This window comes from Phragmites australis, chromosome 24, assembly GCF_958298935.1.
Source record: "Phragmites australis chromosome 24, lpPhrAust1.1, whole genome shotgun sequence".
Taxonomy (NCBI): Eukaryota; Viridiplantae; Streptophyta; class Magnoliopsida; order Poales; family Poaceae; genus Phragmites; species Phragmites australis.
In genome coordinates, this window is record NC_084944.1 from 3099316 (window position 1) to 3113737 (window position 14422).

The 14422-nt window shown below is 41.4% G+C and overlaps 1 protein-coding gene across 2 annotated transcripts; it reads left to right on the plus strand.

Moving 5' to 3' along the window:
* The first annotated feature begins 767 nt into the window (after window positions 1-767).
* Window positions 768-5290, plus strand: LOC133907389 (shaggy-related protein kinase alpha-like). 2 transcript variants are annotated; one of them, XM_062349421.1, is made up of 13 exons: window positions 768-1142; window positions 1838-2095; window positions 2182-2274; window positions 2609-2668; window positions 2771-3043; window positions 3138-3212; window positions 3475-3531; window positions 3605-3745; window positions 4009-4059; window positions 4140-4235; window positions 4320-4403; window positions 4678-4780; window positions 4863-5290. In XM_062349421.1, exons 1-13 carry the CDS (start codon window positions 1083-1085, stop codon window positions 4922-4924), a joined length of 1413 nt encoding a protein of 470 aa, XP_062205405.1. In that variant the 5' UTR covers window positions 768-1082; the 3' UTR covers window positions 4925-5290. The 2 variants fall into 2 exon arrangements, with proteins under 2 accessions (XP_062205405.1, XP_062205406.1); XM_062349422.1 differs by having other exon boundaries at window positions 2612-2668.
* The last annotated feature ends 9132 nt before the right edge of the window (window positions 5291-14422 follow it).

The following is a 14422-nucleotide window of genomic DNA, read 5'->3' on the forward strand; positions in this document are numbered from 1 at the left end:
AATTCTACCATGAGTAATACTAGAATAAACCACACATCCTATATCATATTGACATTACTTTTGTAGTGATATAATTCTATCTGAAACCAGTTTCACATGACTATAGCATCTCCCTTTACTTAGCAATGAGTTAAGTCTACCAATACCGCTATAAGTGTCACACCACTATAGCTTTGTGCTGTTACCTTGTAGCATATGTAAGTATACATGAATCCTGATAGCCATGCATGTTTCTGATTAAGATCACGTGTTCAGTCTACATAAACCAATACCAAGCTAGCTGAACAAAGCATATCCAAATTACTTAGACACAAAGTGCAAGGGGTTGTTTGGTTACGTTACAAAGTTATCTACACATTAAAGTTCGACGAAACTCAAGATTTGGAAAGGTTCTTACCAAGTTTTGGTAAAAAAAGATGGGCCCAAGAGCTACGAAGGAAACTTTGGTATAACAATTCTCTTCCTTCTCTCTTCATGACATGCAAGCTCGTCATTGACATGCCAAATTCTATTTATTATTTAGTTTGGATATACTTGGATTGTTGTTTGGTCCGCGAACACATTTTTTTTGGGCTCGCACATAATTAGATCATAAAAAAGTGGGTGGTACATTTATAAAAAAAATGGTATTACACAACAAGCCTCATAACCATTTGAAAAAAGCCCGAATTAAAGATACAACAACAATCTAGGGTGCTGAATGCAAAGGACTTCCAACTTTGCCATTTTGGAGACCATCAGCAACAACCGGAGGAGAGAGAGCGCGAGTCACAAATCACAAAAGCTAAAAAAAGCACCGTGAAATCCAGTGGTGCAGCGAGCGAACCCTTCCCCTCCCTCCCTCCCTCCGTTTCCCACTCCAAAATTTTTCACCTCTCGCCGCGACGACGACCCCCGAAGAAGCTTCGCGAAGCTTCTAGGGTCCTCTCCCGCCGCCTCTCTCCCAGATCGCGGCCTCCGGCAGCGGCAAGGCTGCATAGCGAGGGCGGAGGAGGAGGAGCCGGGCGACGGGGACGACGGAGGCGGGGTGAGGCTAGGGTTTGGGCTCGGGGTCGGGCTGCAGCGGCCGGTGAGGGAGGAGGATGCATATGATGCGGCGGCTCAAGAGCATCGCTTCCGGCCGCTCATCCGTCTCCGATCCGGTGAGAGCTCGATCTCCCGTCCACCCCCCCCCCCCCACACCAGCGATTGGTGGCCCGAGCACCCGCATTGGGTGTTTCATGACGCGATGCTAAGGTTCGGGTTCGTTTCGGTGGGATTCGTTCGATCGTCTCTTGCAGCAGCGTCTTGGTTCGTTCTGTTGCTTTGCCTTGACGCCGCTGCCTCTTGTCTTCGAAAAGCGTTGTACGGCGGCCATGCCCTGTTGCCTCATCAGGTGGCAAGTGCTTTATTTTGCTTTAGTGGATTTGGCATTGAGCTCCTTGCTCTTTAAAGGCGATATCTTGTTTGTTTCTGCTGAAGTGTTTATTTTGTCTAGCTAGTTTAAGAGACGCGGTTTTGGCTGTAACGAGTTAGCATTGTGAGCTTCGGGTTCATGGACAATGGATGGTAGCCTAGTCGCCCAAGCTTTACTAGCAAAGGATAAGGTGCAGGTTTCAGTTAGTTCGTTGGCTTAAAATTACTCTCATGGAAATAGTTTACTCAACGGATTAACCAGGAAATGGCTCCCGTTCAGGTAAAAAGGGAAATGGGAAATGACAGTTTTTAAATTTGAAAAAGCGTTTGCTTATTTCTTCTTCTTTTATAAATGCTTAAGAATCACGAAATAAATCATCTCATCAGTTTCTAATTGGCTATTTGCTTACGTTGCTTTGAAAATTTTCATTACTCTTGTCAGGGTGGTGACTCTGGCTCCAAAAGGCCAAAATTTGATCAGGATGGGGCAGGAGATATTGTTATCGAACCACACTTAACTGACGACAAACCTATGCGGATAGACCAAAAATCATCGTCTTCATCCAATAGAGATGCTGAGGCAAGCACATCTACTAGCATGAAGCCTGTTAAAACTGAAGAAGCAGGGGCAGATCTTCTTCCAAAAGAAATGAATGATATGACAATTAGTGATGATAAAGTCGACGGCTATAATGATAAGGTTATTTGATTTCATTCACCCATAGTTCGTTGAGCTCATACCATTTCTACTTTTGGTACTTATTCCTTGTATTTCTCTGACTATAGGAGAGTGAAGGGGTTACTGTTGATGGAAATGGAACCGAGACAGGACAGATCATTGTGACAACAATAGGAGGTCAAAATGGGAAGCCAAAGCAGGTGATGTATTAACCTATATCTTCACTATTGTCTCGTATGTGTTCTAGCATTGAATACCAATTACAGTGCATTAGCATAGAAATTCCCTGCACAATGGGCAAGCAGGGCCAGTTGCTTTTTCCTTTCAAAACTTCTCTGGGGAGGACATCGCACTAGGCTGCTTTAGTGGCTATGATTATTGGATATTTTTTGTTTATAATGGCTGCAAACTTTTGCTTTGATTTTTTTTCCTCTGAATGTATTATCCTACTACATAGTACATTCTTTGTTTTAGAACATACTATGATCAAACTCCAACATTGAATCATTGATACCGGTGCTAATTGTCTTACAGAAGGTCTCGTACATGGCAGAACGTGTCGTCGGTACTGGTTCCTTTGGTGTAGTTTTTCAGGTAAGTTATGTGACATCTTTTGGCCTCATATAACACTTACTTTCTTTAAATGGAAATTTACAATGATGGGGCCAGAGTCATTGAATACATCTGGCACAACAGGCAAAGTGCTTGGAAACGGGAGAAACAGTGGCAATTAAGAAGGTTCTACAAGATAAGAGATACAAGAACAGAGAGCTCCAAACAATGCAGTTACTTGACCATCCAAATGTAGTTCAGCTAAAGCATCACTTCTTTTCAACAACACAAAGGGGAGAAGTTTACCTCAACCTTGTACTTGAATTTGTATCCGAGACAGTCTATCGTGTTGCCAAATACTATAATCGGATGAACCAGCGTGTACCCATAATATATGTTAAGTTGTATGCGTATCAGGTTTGTGAAAATATTCCGTTTCATCTATCAGCTTTTTCAACAGTTTAGATTCTTTGATTGTTAAGGAATGATTTGTTATTCCATCTTGTCATAGATGTGCCGTGCGCTTGCATACATCCATCGTGTTGTCGGCGTGTGCCATCGTGATATTAAGCCTCAAAATCTACTGGTAAGTTTCCTTTATTCTCTCTCTTTTTTTTCTTGGGGGCAATTTGAGGGTTGTTGGTTTTGCAAGTATTTTTCCCCTTTCATTTTTTGACCCTTTGGACATCATCTTGCTTGTGTCACCTGTAATACAGATTTGCAGTGTAAGTGTATGTTTGCAGGTTTTCTCATGCAAAATCTGTCTGCTTACATCTTTAAGTATTTTCTATTCTGTCTTCTTCAAACTGCTGAGCATGTTTCTTATTGCAACTTGATTAACCTTTCAGGTCAATCCGCATACACATCAACTTAAAATTTGTGATTTTGGGAGCGCTAAGAAATTGGTATGCTTCTCTCGTTTGGTTTGTTCCTGATGAATTTCTCCATGCATTTAACAATGTAAAAACTCCATTTCAGGTCCCTGGTGAGCCTAACATATCATATATTTGCTCGCGGTATTATAGGGCTCCTGAACTAATATTTGGAGCTACGGAGTATACCACCACAATTGATATCTGGTCTGTTGGTTGTGTAATAGCCGAGCTTCTGATTGGTCAGGTATAGAATCTCATTCTACAAGTTCACTTTTCTTCAAGCTGATTATACTGCTCGCTATCCGAGTGGGAGATAGTTTTGATTTACCATTGTAGAATCTGCTGGCCTCAATTCTTTTTGCTGAAAATTATGATACTAAACTACAAAAAATACAATTTTGGACTTTGTGGACATTTGGGTTTAATCAGCTGGACAATTCATCGAGATATCCTTTCCTGTATCAGCGGACAATATTTGTTGATGTCTCTTCTGTCCCCCAATTGCAGCCTCTGTTTCCTGGTGAAAGTGGTGTTGATCAACTGGTGGAAATAATAAAAGTTTGTATCCACTGTCAAATTTTGTTATAAAATCCACTAACATAACTTTCTAGACTAAAGGTTTATTTTTCTTATTCAAGATTTTGGGTACTCCAACAAGAGAAGAAATCAGGTGCATGAACCCAAATTACTCTGAATTCAAGTTCCCTCAGATAAAAGCTCATCCATGGCACAAGGTTAGTGAATCCGTGATCTCTATGGTTTTTTAGTTCAGCTGTAGACAATTGACCTGCTCACCTATAAGTTTGTTTTTCATGCAGCTTTTTGGTAAACGCATGCCGCCTGAAGCTGTTGATCTTGTGTCAAGGCTACTTCAATACTCACCAAATTTGCGCTGCACAGCTGTAAGGATGATTTGACATCTTAATTGCCTGAATCAATTATTAAAGTCAAATTAGTATAGATGGGCTGCTATTGATGCTAAGCTTTACATTCTCCTTCAGCTAAACAAATTATTTCTGCTATATGCTAATTGTCATCTGAAGCAGTATTATATTTGCGCTATCATGTTCATATTATTAAGAACCATGAATCAGTGGCCTTTCTAATTTTGGGGAAATAAGACTACTTTGAAACTTGAGCGCTTTTCTGATTAAACATATTTAATCATCCTTTCAGGTTGATGCTTGTGCCCATCCATTCTTCGATGAGCTGCGGGACCCCAAGGTCTGCTTGCCAAATGGACGGCCACTACCACCGTTGTTCAACTTCACAGCAGCTGGTAACATTTCATTGCACTTAATGTTGTCAATGTTTCATTGGTACCCTTTTCTCTAACCCTACCTTTGAAATGTGGGATGCAGAATTAGAAGGGCTCCCTATTGAGCTCGTCCACCGGATCATTCCTGAACATATGAGGAGGTGAAGAGGTGGACAGGTTGCAAAACTCCGTTTCTCTGTTAGTTGGGCTGAGAAGTGCGAGGAATGCTATGGAGTAGGCCTTTAGCTAGCCAATGCATTGCTAGAAGTAAAGAGGACCGATAATTCCTCATTGTCGCGTCACAAGTGAGCGCAGAGGCAAATATAGTGTTTGCTCGTTTCCCATGGTAAATTGTGAAATCGGCTCGTACCTTTGGTCACTTTTATCTTGAGCCCCTAGATGTGTATCAGTTACTAGGCTGTTGTATTATCGGAGCTGTTGTTTTTTCGGTTTCATGCTGAATAGATAAGAGAATTCAGAGTGCTTGCTTTCTTATCTGGAAATCCCAGAATGTCAATTTTGGTTATTACACGTCTCTCTTTCCATTCCTCTGATGTCCGACAAGTATCAAATTGTGCCCATTATTGACTTACGTGTTTTAGGTGATTCTCTTTTATGCTCATTTCAAATGGATGGCTCCACGATCACACAAGTGTCCCAGACTCCAGGCAACTATTTGGTTCTTCCATTTTCTGAAGATCTCTGAATCTTTCATGATTGATAGATACCTTTGACTTGAGCAAGTTGCCGACAGTTGCGTTTACGGCCATCAAGGCAGCATAAATCTGCATTGCTTCTCTCCAGGTGCAGTGTGATCCGGATCTGGTATCGACAAATTGGAATCCATATAAAAAACAACAGCCTAGTCTACTTACACGTGCATGGGTTATGACTGTATGAGCAAGGGCAAATTTGAGAATTTAGATAACATATGCGGCTGTATTTGCGAAATTAGACAAGCCTACGAGCAAGAGATGCAAGAAAAATGTTTGTTTGCCCAAATAACTTTCCGGTCACCGATCTGGAAATGGCAGATGACAGTTCAGTAGCTGAACCGAACCTCACCAACAGCCCAAGAACATGTCATTTGTAGGTTGGTGACAAGTTGAGTTAAAATAAACAGAGAAAGATTGGTGACAAGTTGACACAGCACTAGCGTAGATATTTTCTTGTGTCAAATAAGATAACTGCGTGTAAATAGGACGGGTCAGTATATTAAGAAGGGGCACATATTTTATACCTGTGAAATTTTAACGCATCCGTAACAGTTAGTGCATTGTGCCGTGTGGAGAGAGCAAGCTCCGATTTAAAGGGTTGAGCTTTTTTTTATAACAAATATCGGTATAACTCTTAGACATATGTACACATTTACACCACTATATATATATGCACTCATAAAATATCTACTGAAGATCAGAGATGTGGAGCTTCAAGATTAACGAAGTCACCACAAATATCCCATTGTCGACGGGTACGTCATCTACCACTAAAACAAAATTCTATTTTGGTGAGGCACATAAGGAGCAAATCTGATATTTGATCTTTGGTGGGAAGAGGGTACAACCACCTTCACTAAAGGTGTATTTGGTTGCCTGCATCAGGGGCATTCTAGCTCTGTCTGTGCTTATATTCCCACTGAGAAGGTCGTTTGGTTGCCTGTATGCATTGTTCCTTCCTGCATCCACGGATGCAATTATACGGTTGGAGTCTGGTTCGGTGGATACGTCCGAAAAGTGCTTCTCTCTGAAGTCTGGCCTGGTGAATACATTGCATTTGCTACAATGCTGCAATGGGCCCACTCGTTACTCTCAAGTGTAGGATCATTGCATCCGCAGATGCAGACAACCAAACACCATTCTTTTTGGAGTCACTGTATCTGCTCAGCCTGCTTCTACTCATCCACTATATACCCTGCAGCTCTACGAAAATCCATACGGGCAAGCAAACATACCCTAAGTGTAACACACTGAGTTTTAGCATTTTAGAATATAGCAAAATTCCCTCATGTTTAATTTTTTTTCTAATTATTAACCAAACATAAAATCATGAAAATATATATTTGATGTATATATACTCATATGTATATATTAAAGTATATTATTTTGGCTAAGTATTCCAGAGAGCACCAAATTAATTTCTAAATTGATCCATGCATTAGTTTGAATCATATGCATTTTGGTTTAATTGTTTTCATGGTTCTTCGAGTGGAGATTTGAATTTAAACCTCTCTCAAATTCAAATCTATTTCTTAGATTCTTTTCATCTGAAATTCAATCGAGTTCAAATCTTTTAAATCCAACTCCTCTCCCAAAGTCAGAGCTTTAAATCCAACTCGTAATTCAAATACCCTTATTTGAATTAATGCCAAACTCAATTTCAATTCTAACTTCAAATATTCTGTTTGAATCAATCTCAAATCCAAATACTCTTATTTGAATTAATGCCAAATTCAAATTCAAATCTCTCGTTTGAATTTATCCCAAAAACATTTTCCTTTTTTCCTTTTTATTTTTTCCCTGGGCTCAATCTCTCCCCCTCCCTCTTTGCGCAGCCCAACAAACAGCCAGTCGGCCCGGATCCGTTTCCCCCCCTCCGCTCCCCGCGCTCGGCTCACAAACACGCCTCTTGGCCCATTCCCCGCACGCCTACGCAGTCCGATCGCGCGCACGCGCGCTAGCGCCGTGCTATCCATGCGTGTCGTCTCTCTCCGCCAGCGCGATGCTGCCGCATTGCTGCCCCGCCACCGTAACGGCCGGCGCAATGAATGCGTCGACGATTTTCTCACTCCTCCTCGCTCTCTCTCCCCTCTCTCTACCCTCACAGCACACAACCCGAGCGTCTGACATCCGCAACTTACGCGCCCGCGCACGCACATGACCGGCACAGAGCGGCCATGCCGCGGGAATTAAGATGGGCGCCGCCTCACCGCCGCTACCGAGGATAGCGCAACACCGCCCACCGCCTCTCTATGCGCTCTCCCCCCTAAAAATTGAGCGTTCGACCCTCTATTCCTCTTTTTTCCCATCTCCCCGCCACCACAGCACCGTTGCCGCACAATTGCTAGCCGTCGCTGTGTTGCCGTCGCCATTTCCTTCCCCGTGAGCTGCCGAGGAGAACCAAAAGCTCACAGCCAACCCCGTGCCACCCTCCCTCGCCCGGAAGCCCGACGGAAGTGCATCCGAGCCCAAGCTAAGCATCGCTGCTGCTGAAGCTCCGCACCGCCGACCGTCGCCTCTTCTTCAACTCTGGCCACCTCCTCACCCTTTCCAGCCTCGATGAGCTTCCCCTCGCTCTTCTCTTTCAATTGCGTGCACCGTTTTTCCTCTGGCTCGATGCCAGCGCACCCTTCAGCAACGACCGAGTGTTGTCGTACCTCACCTGCACATTGTCGGCTGGGCTACGGTCTAGCCATCGACCCTTGAACCCCCTGGCTGAGTTCCCCGCGTTGCACCGCACTTGTAGGCACCTTTAGCCGGCCAAACCCCCCTCCTCCTTCCTCTTCTTCGCTGCCCCAGCCGTGCTCCGCTGCCTAGCTTCACTCCAACCGTCGTTTGACGCTGCTGGTCGACGATAAGCCCCCAAACGGAATCCCCATCACATGTAGAGGTCCTGCGACCGTTTCTCTTCGTGAATCACCGGCGGGAGCGCGAGTTCGACGAGCTATCTAGCGTGACTCCACCGTGATTGCTCGCTGTCGGTCCCCCTTCGCCACTTCGCTTTGCCAGGCCAGGCCAGCCATCAAAAGGCCATGCCCCAGTGGGCCGGCCCAATTTCCTTAGCCCGCGAATGCAGTCAGGTCGACTTGAGTGGGACGACTACTGTGCAAGCCCAGGCCCAGTACTAGACTGGCCCATGCCCAAATCCAGGCCTGAGCCCATCTCGCCCGTTATGGTACTGTGCAGTGGGTCCCATCTGTTACTGTTTTGTGGGTCCCACAGTATTGTTCAGTGGGGCCCACATATGAATAGTGTAATTTCACGTTTTCTTGATTTAATTTTAGATTAAATCTTCTGACAGCCATAACTTGTCCATTTCAACTCCGATTTCGGCGATTCTTTCGTCGATATCCCTCTAAAATCATAATCTATCTCCCGACCAAATATCATAATTTTTGGAGTTCGTTTAATTTTCTCATCCGGTATTTATTTTGTGTCACGGCGTTTAACTTAGAATATATTTTGTCTTTAGTAAATAAAGTTGAGTTAGTTAACTCAATAACCATGTATAGGTATAATCCTGGATTAGCCGCTTATGCCAATCTAGCTTAAGTGAAGGTTTAATCCTTATGTTAATTAAAGAATTAATCTTCTAATTAAATGTTTAGAAGTAGATTGTTATTTCATGCTTTAAGCTATAGATTAATTTTAGTATAATTAATGTAATAAGATTAACTAGTATAACTGCTAAATAAATAAATACCTATCATTAGAAAATGATAGAATAATTTAATGTTGGTAATTAATTAATTGAATATCTTTTTAATAATTAATTAGATATAAAGAATAGTTAACCTAGTTAACTAATTACATGCATGTTTTTACCATAGCAATAAAATATAGCTTAATTAGAGTGGCAATTAAGTAACACTAAGTAATTAAGTTTAATTGCTAGATAACTTTAGTTTAGTGTTATAGCTTAGATTAATTAATTGGTACTTAAGCACATAATCACTTAGAGGTATATTTACGTATATATGTATGCATGCTCACATAAATATAGACGTAATTATCACATGTACATATATGTCGGTACACATGTACTCACTTGCACGTAGAAACCCTAACTGGCATTTTTCGGCAGTTAGGCTACTAAACGCTCACCTAGTTGAGAGTAACTTGATTATGCGCTCTCTCTTAAGTTAATAAAACGAATAGGTGAACAACTTGTCCTAATTTCACTAGATAACTTCGCTAGTCTTTGTATGTCAGTTTTGTTGCAGCTTAGAGTTGTCGATCGTATTTCCGCTAGGTTATCTTTCGTCGTTTTCCCAATCATTCTTCTTTCGCTTTGGTGTTCCTTGGTTTTGTTCTAGTTTTCCTTTGCTTAGTCGTTATGCATCTTTCATCGTTAATCTGCGTAGGCTCAAAGTTAAGAATCTAAGCCAGGATGCAAGGAAGGAACTGAAGGCAAGATTTGGTGATAAAGAACCCGGAAGACCCGAACGATAAGACCAATCGTGAATTGAACTTCGTGAAGGCAAGTCCTATCTCGTTGATAATATTGAACCCATGTTTTCAAATAATCTAATTGATCAATTTAAAACTTGACTTATTATCGCATGTGCTATGTATTGCACTATTTAAACTATTTGCAGTAGTTAAATCCTATCAAACAATTGCCATACCTTAAATGTCATCTGCCATAATACATATCACCTTAGGATTACCTGTTGTTATCTATATTAATGTCGGACGACACCTTGATATCTAGCATGTTTAGGATTAAATACGTCTCTTCGGAGATGTCACCTTGGAATACATCTCTTCGGAGATGTTACTTCATTGTTTATCAATTAACTCATATACCATAGATTCTTGATGGTTGTGAAATCCTTAATGTCGTGTGATATGACGGGTGATGTGTAAAATGAGTGAAAACTATTTCTAGCAGGGGCAGGTAGAGTAGTTCTTCGAGGAGAATGCTCTTGGAGGCTTGAGTTACTTGGTGATATTCATTACCAATGAAGATGCTTGCCTCGACTGTATAAGGACCGAATCAATTGCTCTGACATGCTAAGCCACCCCGTGCAACCATATGTCCTGAATAGGTAGGATTTGACTTTTCTTTCACTGGACCGAGTTGGGTATCATACTGGGAGGCTGAGAGCAACGCATGATCCAAGCGACTATCTGGCCCTCTGTTTGAATGTTTCAAATGACGGTAAAAGCCAGTTTGGCATTTAGTATGAGGTCACTGGTACTTGATGGATCACATAGAAAAACCTGATAGGAAAAGTGATTGAAGTGTCTCAGTATGATTCGCTCCTCTGCTTGCAACGGTTGGAGGCTGAGCATATTACGTGGGTATAATATACAACCTCTGCAGAGTGTAAAACTATTCGAATAGACGTGTCCATGGTCATGGATATGCGAAGCATTACCTCACTTGATTAAACTCGGGGTGTGTGTCTTGATGAGTGAGTGTGTAGACTAGATGTCTGTGTGATAAGGTTACTAGCTCAATCCGTTAGGAGCTATATAGTATTAGAGGTACACCAGACATGTGATAGGGACTGCAGAGTGAGGTGTCGCCCCTCCCAGGATCGAAAAACCCAAAGATATACCTTGTTATCTTATTTAAACTATTTCAAAAGCTATCAGTAGAGAATATATAACTGGACACCTGCATAAAACTACTTTACGCTTAAAAATAAATTGTAAAGCCTTGTCCTTGCATTATCATTTATACATCTATCAACCCCTTGAAGTAGTATATGACTTGTTGAGTACCTTCCGTACTCAGTCCTGCCGCTTTCAGATTGTTGAGATGGAGATCAATCTCAACCCAGATGAAGTTAAAGAGGAGATGTCTAAGGTCGCATCCGCACCTGAGTTGCTTGTGGCATTGTGTTTCACCATTTGTTTCACTCCGCTCCGCTGTAGGCTCTTATGCCTCGCTGGTCTGCTGTGGATCCTTGCCCACGAGACCATCTTTCGCTCCTTTCAGGTAATTATTTTATTCGAAGTATGTATTTGATAATATTCTGTTGAATTATGTGTGTATCAACTATTTGATCCAGGGACTGATACATGAGGCGTAGGAAAATCCGAGGTCGGGGTCCTGACACTAAGGGTTTGAATGGTTGCCTGCATGAGAGGAAACTAGTCTGGCGGATGTGAAAGTTGCATCTAGCACTTATGTATGGTTTTAGTAATTAATAACAATAGCTATGGACTAACAATGGTGTTGAGTTTGTTAGTAGTGTATTCCATAGGTGATGCATAGAGAAGACATATGCATCAAGATGAATGATCTCTAAGTGATGCTCGGGTAAGTTAATGATGACAATACATGTGGACTAACAATTTTGTTGAGAATTGTTATTAGGTTATTTCATAGAAGATACATAAATGATGAAGCGTAGATTCATTAAGAATTGCCATGAGTTCAAAGAATTGTATCAAAGTCATTGAGATCTTAGTGATGCTCATAAGAAGAAGAAGCTTGAAGTATGAAGGCTAAGTTACTTCTGGAGATCAAGCAACTAAAGGTATGCCATTATCAATTAGGTTTTATGCACTAACCCATATGCTTTATGCTTGAGAGTGAGTTGGAGTTAGGATCCATAAGAAGTCATAAGTTGAATTGAAATCATACATGCCAAGAGTGAAGAACAAAATTGAACTCCATATATGATTAATTGAATTTATTGAAGATGCCGGATACAAAATGGTTTTCTATGGCAAAACGGTGAAGGGCAAGTAAGACTTGGTTGTGATGGACCATCCGGTGGTGAAGGGAAAGCAAATGGCTTGGCGTTGAATGACCAATGCGGTGGTGAAGAGCGAGTGAAGGCTTTGCGCCAATGGACCATGTGAGGTTATGGGAAGCTATGAATGATTCGTATCAATCATATGAAGAATAAAGAAGAGATAGAGTAAAGATTATATGGAAGTTGACAACTCTCAGAGTTCGAAAGAAAGAAGCGGTGCTCGGAGGTATTCGAAGGCTCAAATGTGATTCAAACGAGTTTTATCTTTGAATTTGAGTATAGGTATGCCGCAATATTAAGAGGGATGCAACATAGAGCTAATTGTCGTGTCTCAGTGCTCAAGAGTTTCTAACCAAACCCAAAGTGAGAGTTTGCTTTAGGAGCCTGGTGCGGAAAGTGTTAAAGTGTCCGAATTGGGTTTCAGAGAGTTCTTAGTTTGATACTATAGGTTTAATACTATGAATTCAGTTGGGATATGTAGTCCTCTGAGTAAGCTTTTTATAGAGTCTGAAATTGTTGAAATCGGACTTCAAGATCAAAAGTTACGATGTTTTCTTTTTAGTGACCTAGGTTATTTTGTTAACCTACGGAGTGTCCGCACTTTTTTGCGGATAGTCCGCATGTTTGCGAAGGGTCCATAAATTCTAGATCTAACGACTAGTTTTTTGTAAGCACTGGCTAGTTGGGTTAAAATCCGAAGGGTCCGTTGGAGTATTCGCATTTAAACAGGACTGACGGCTAGTTTTTTTTTAGGGGAGGGGTTGAGTGTTTATACCCTCACCCCTTCCTTTGAGGGCTGCTGGTGCCTCCACAAAAATACCTCAAAGCCAAAGCCATTTTTGCTCTCCCCGCTTTATTTTAGTGAGATTTAAGAAGAAAAGTGAGTTGAATTGAGAGATTGGAAGATTGAGAGCAAGTGAGCATAACTCCCATCATGAACACTCGAGTTCATTGGTAATAAGTTTGCGGAGTGTTTGTTACTCTTGAGGATTCAATCGCCTAGGTGGTTAGATGTCACCGTAGAGCATCTAAGATTGTGGTGTGCTGCAAGAAGTTTGTGAAGGTTTCGATTTTGCCTCCGCAAGGGAAGAAATCAAGAGTAGAAGCCAAGCTCAAGTGTGATCGAGTCCCTCAACAGAGACGTAGGAACCTCTAGATGAGGTGTCCGAATTTTGGGAAATAAATTGTGTGTCTCCTCTCTTATTTCTTCGTTTTGAGTTCTTGTTCAATATTTATGCATATTGCTCGATCTACTTTTTTTGAACTTCGAGCTGTAGGTACTTATTAAAATAGGTTGAAATACATCTATTGGTGTTGGGTAATTTGTGGATTTCAACTATATTGTATTGCATAGATATCTCTTGAGTTTTTACTGAAATCTTTGAAGTATCTGCAGATTTCTGCTGAGTGTCCGTACTTTTACGGAGACTCTAAAAAAAATCTACGGATTGTTCGTATATTGCTAATTCACTGCATTTAGTTTGTAAAATTTTCTAGGACACGCATATTCACCCCTTCTTTAGACGATATCGTTGTCCCTTCAGGATACGTATAATCTTAGGAAGAAACATGTTTGATTGTCCTCATGTATTGTTATAGTCTGGTTCGATTGGATGCAAATGTACGCTCGTAGCCTGGCTCGGTGGATGCAGTCTCCTGCATCCGCTCATGCAGATAAGTACACATGTCAGTATCACCAAATCAACTTAATGCAATCAACCAATCACAATCTTAACTCTTACATTCGCTCGTGTGACCTCAGATTCAGTCAACCAAACAGAAACTCTGCTCAACTTATCTAGATAGATACAACCAAACACTATTTTTTTTAATAAATATAACTCTAATCAACCTATATATACGGTCTATACAGATAATAATCACACCCTAATCATCTAAGCTAAGACCTATTCTTAGAAAAGGGTTGAGTTCTCGCCAACCATACATTAAAATCATAGGATTTGGTGATTTCCAAGTCAATAGTGGCACGTACCTATCAGTGTGATGCAATGAGTCACTCACTTCTTAATCAAACATGATGGAGCGCCTACTCATGAACTGTCAATGATGATGACTTGCTTAATATTAGGTGTGTTTATAAATTCATTAGATTTTTATGATCATGGGTCCAAGTGTTCACCAGGGAACAAATTGCCGTCCATCGGTCGGTCGTCTATGAAAGAAAACATATCACAACCGAAAAACTTTGTCTTCATCTCTCCGTTTCTTTG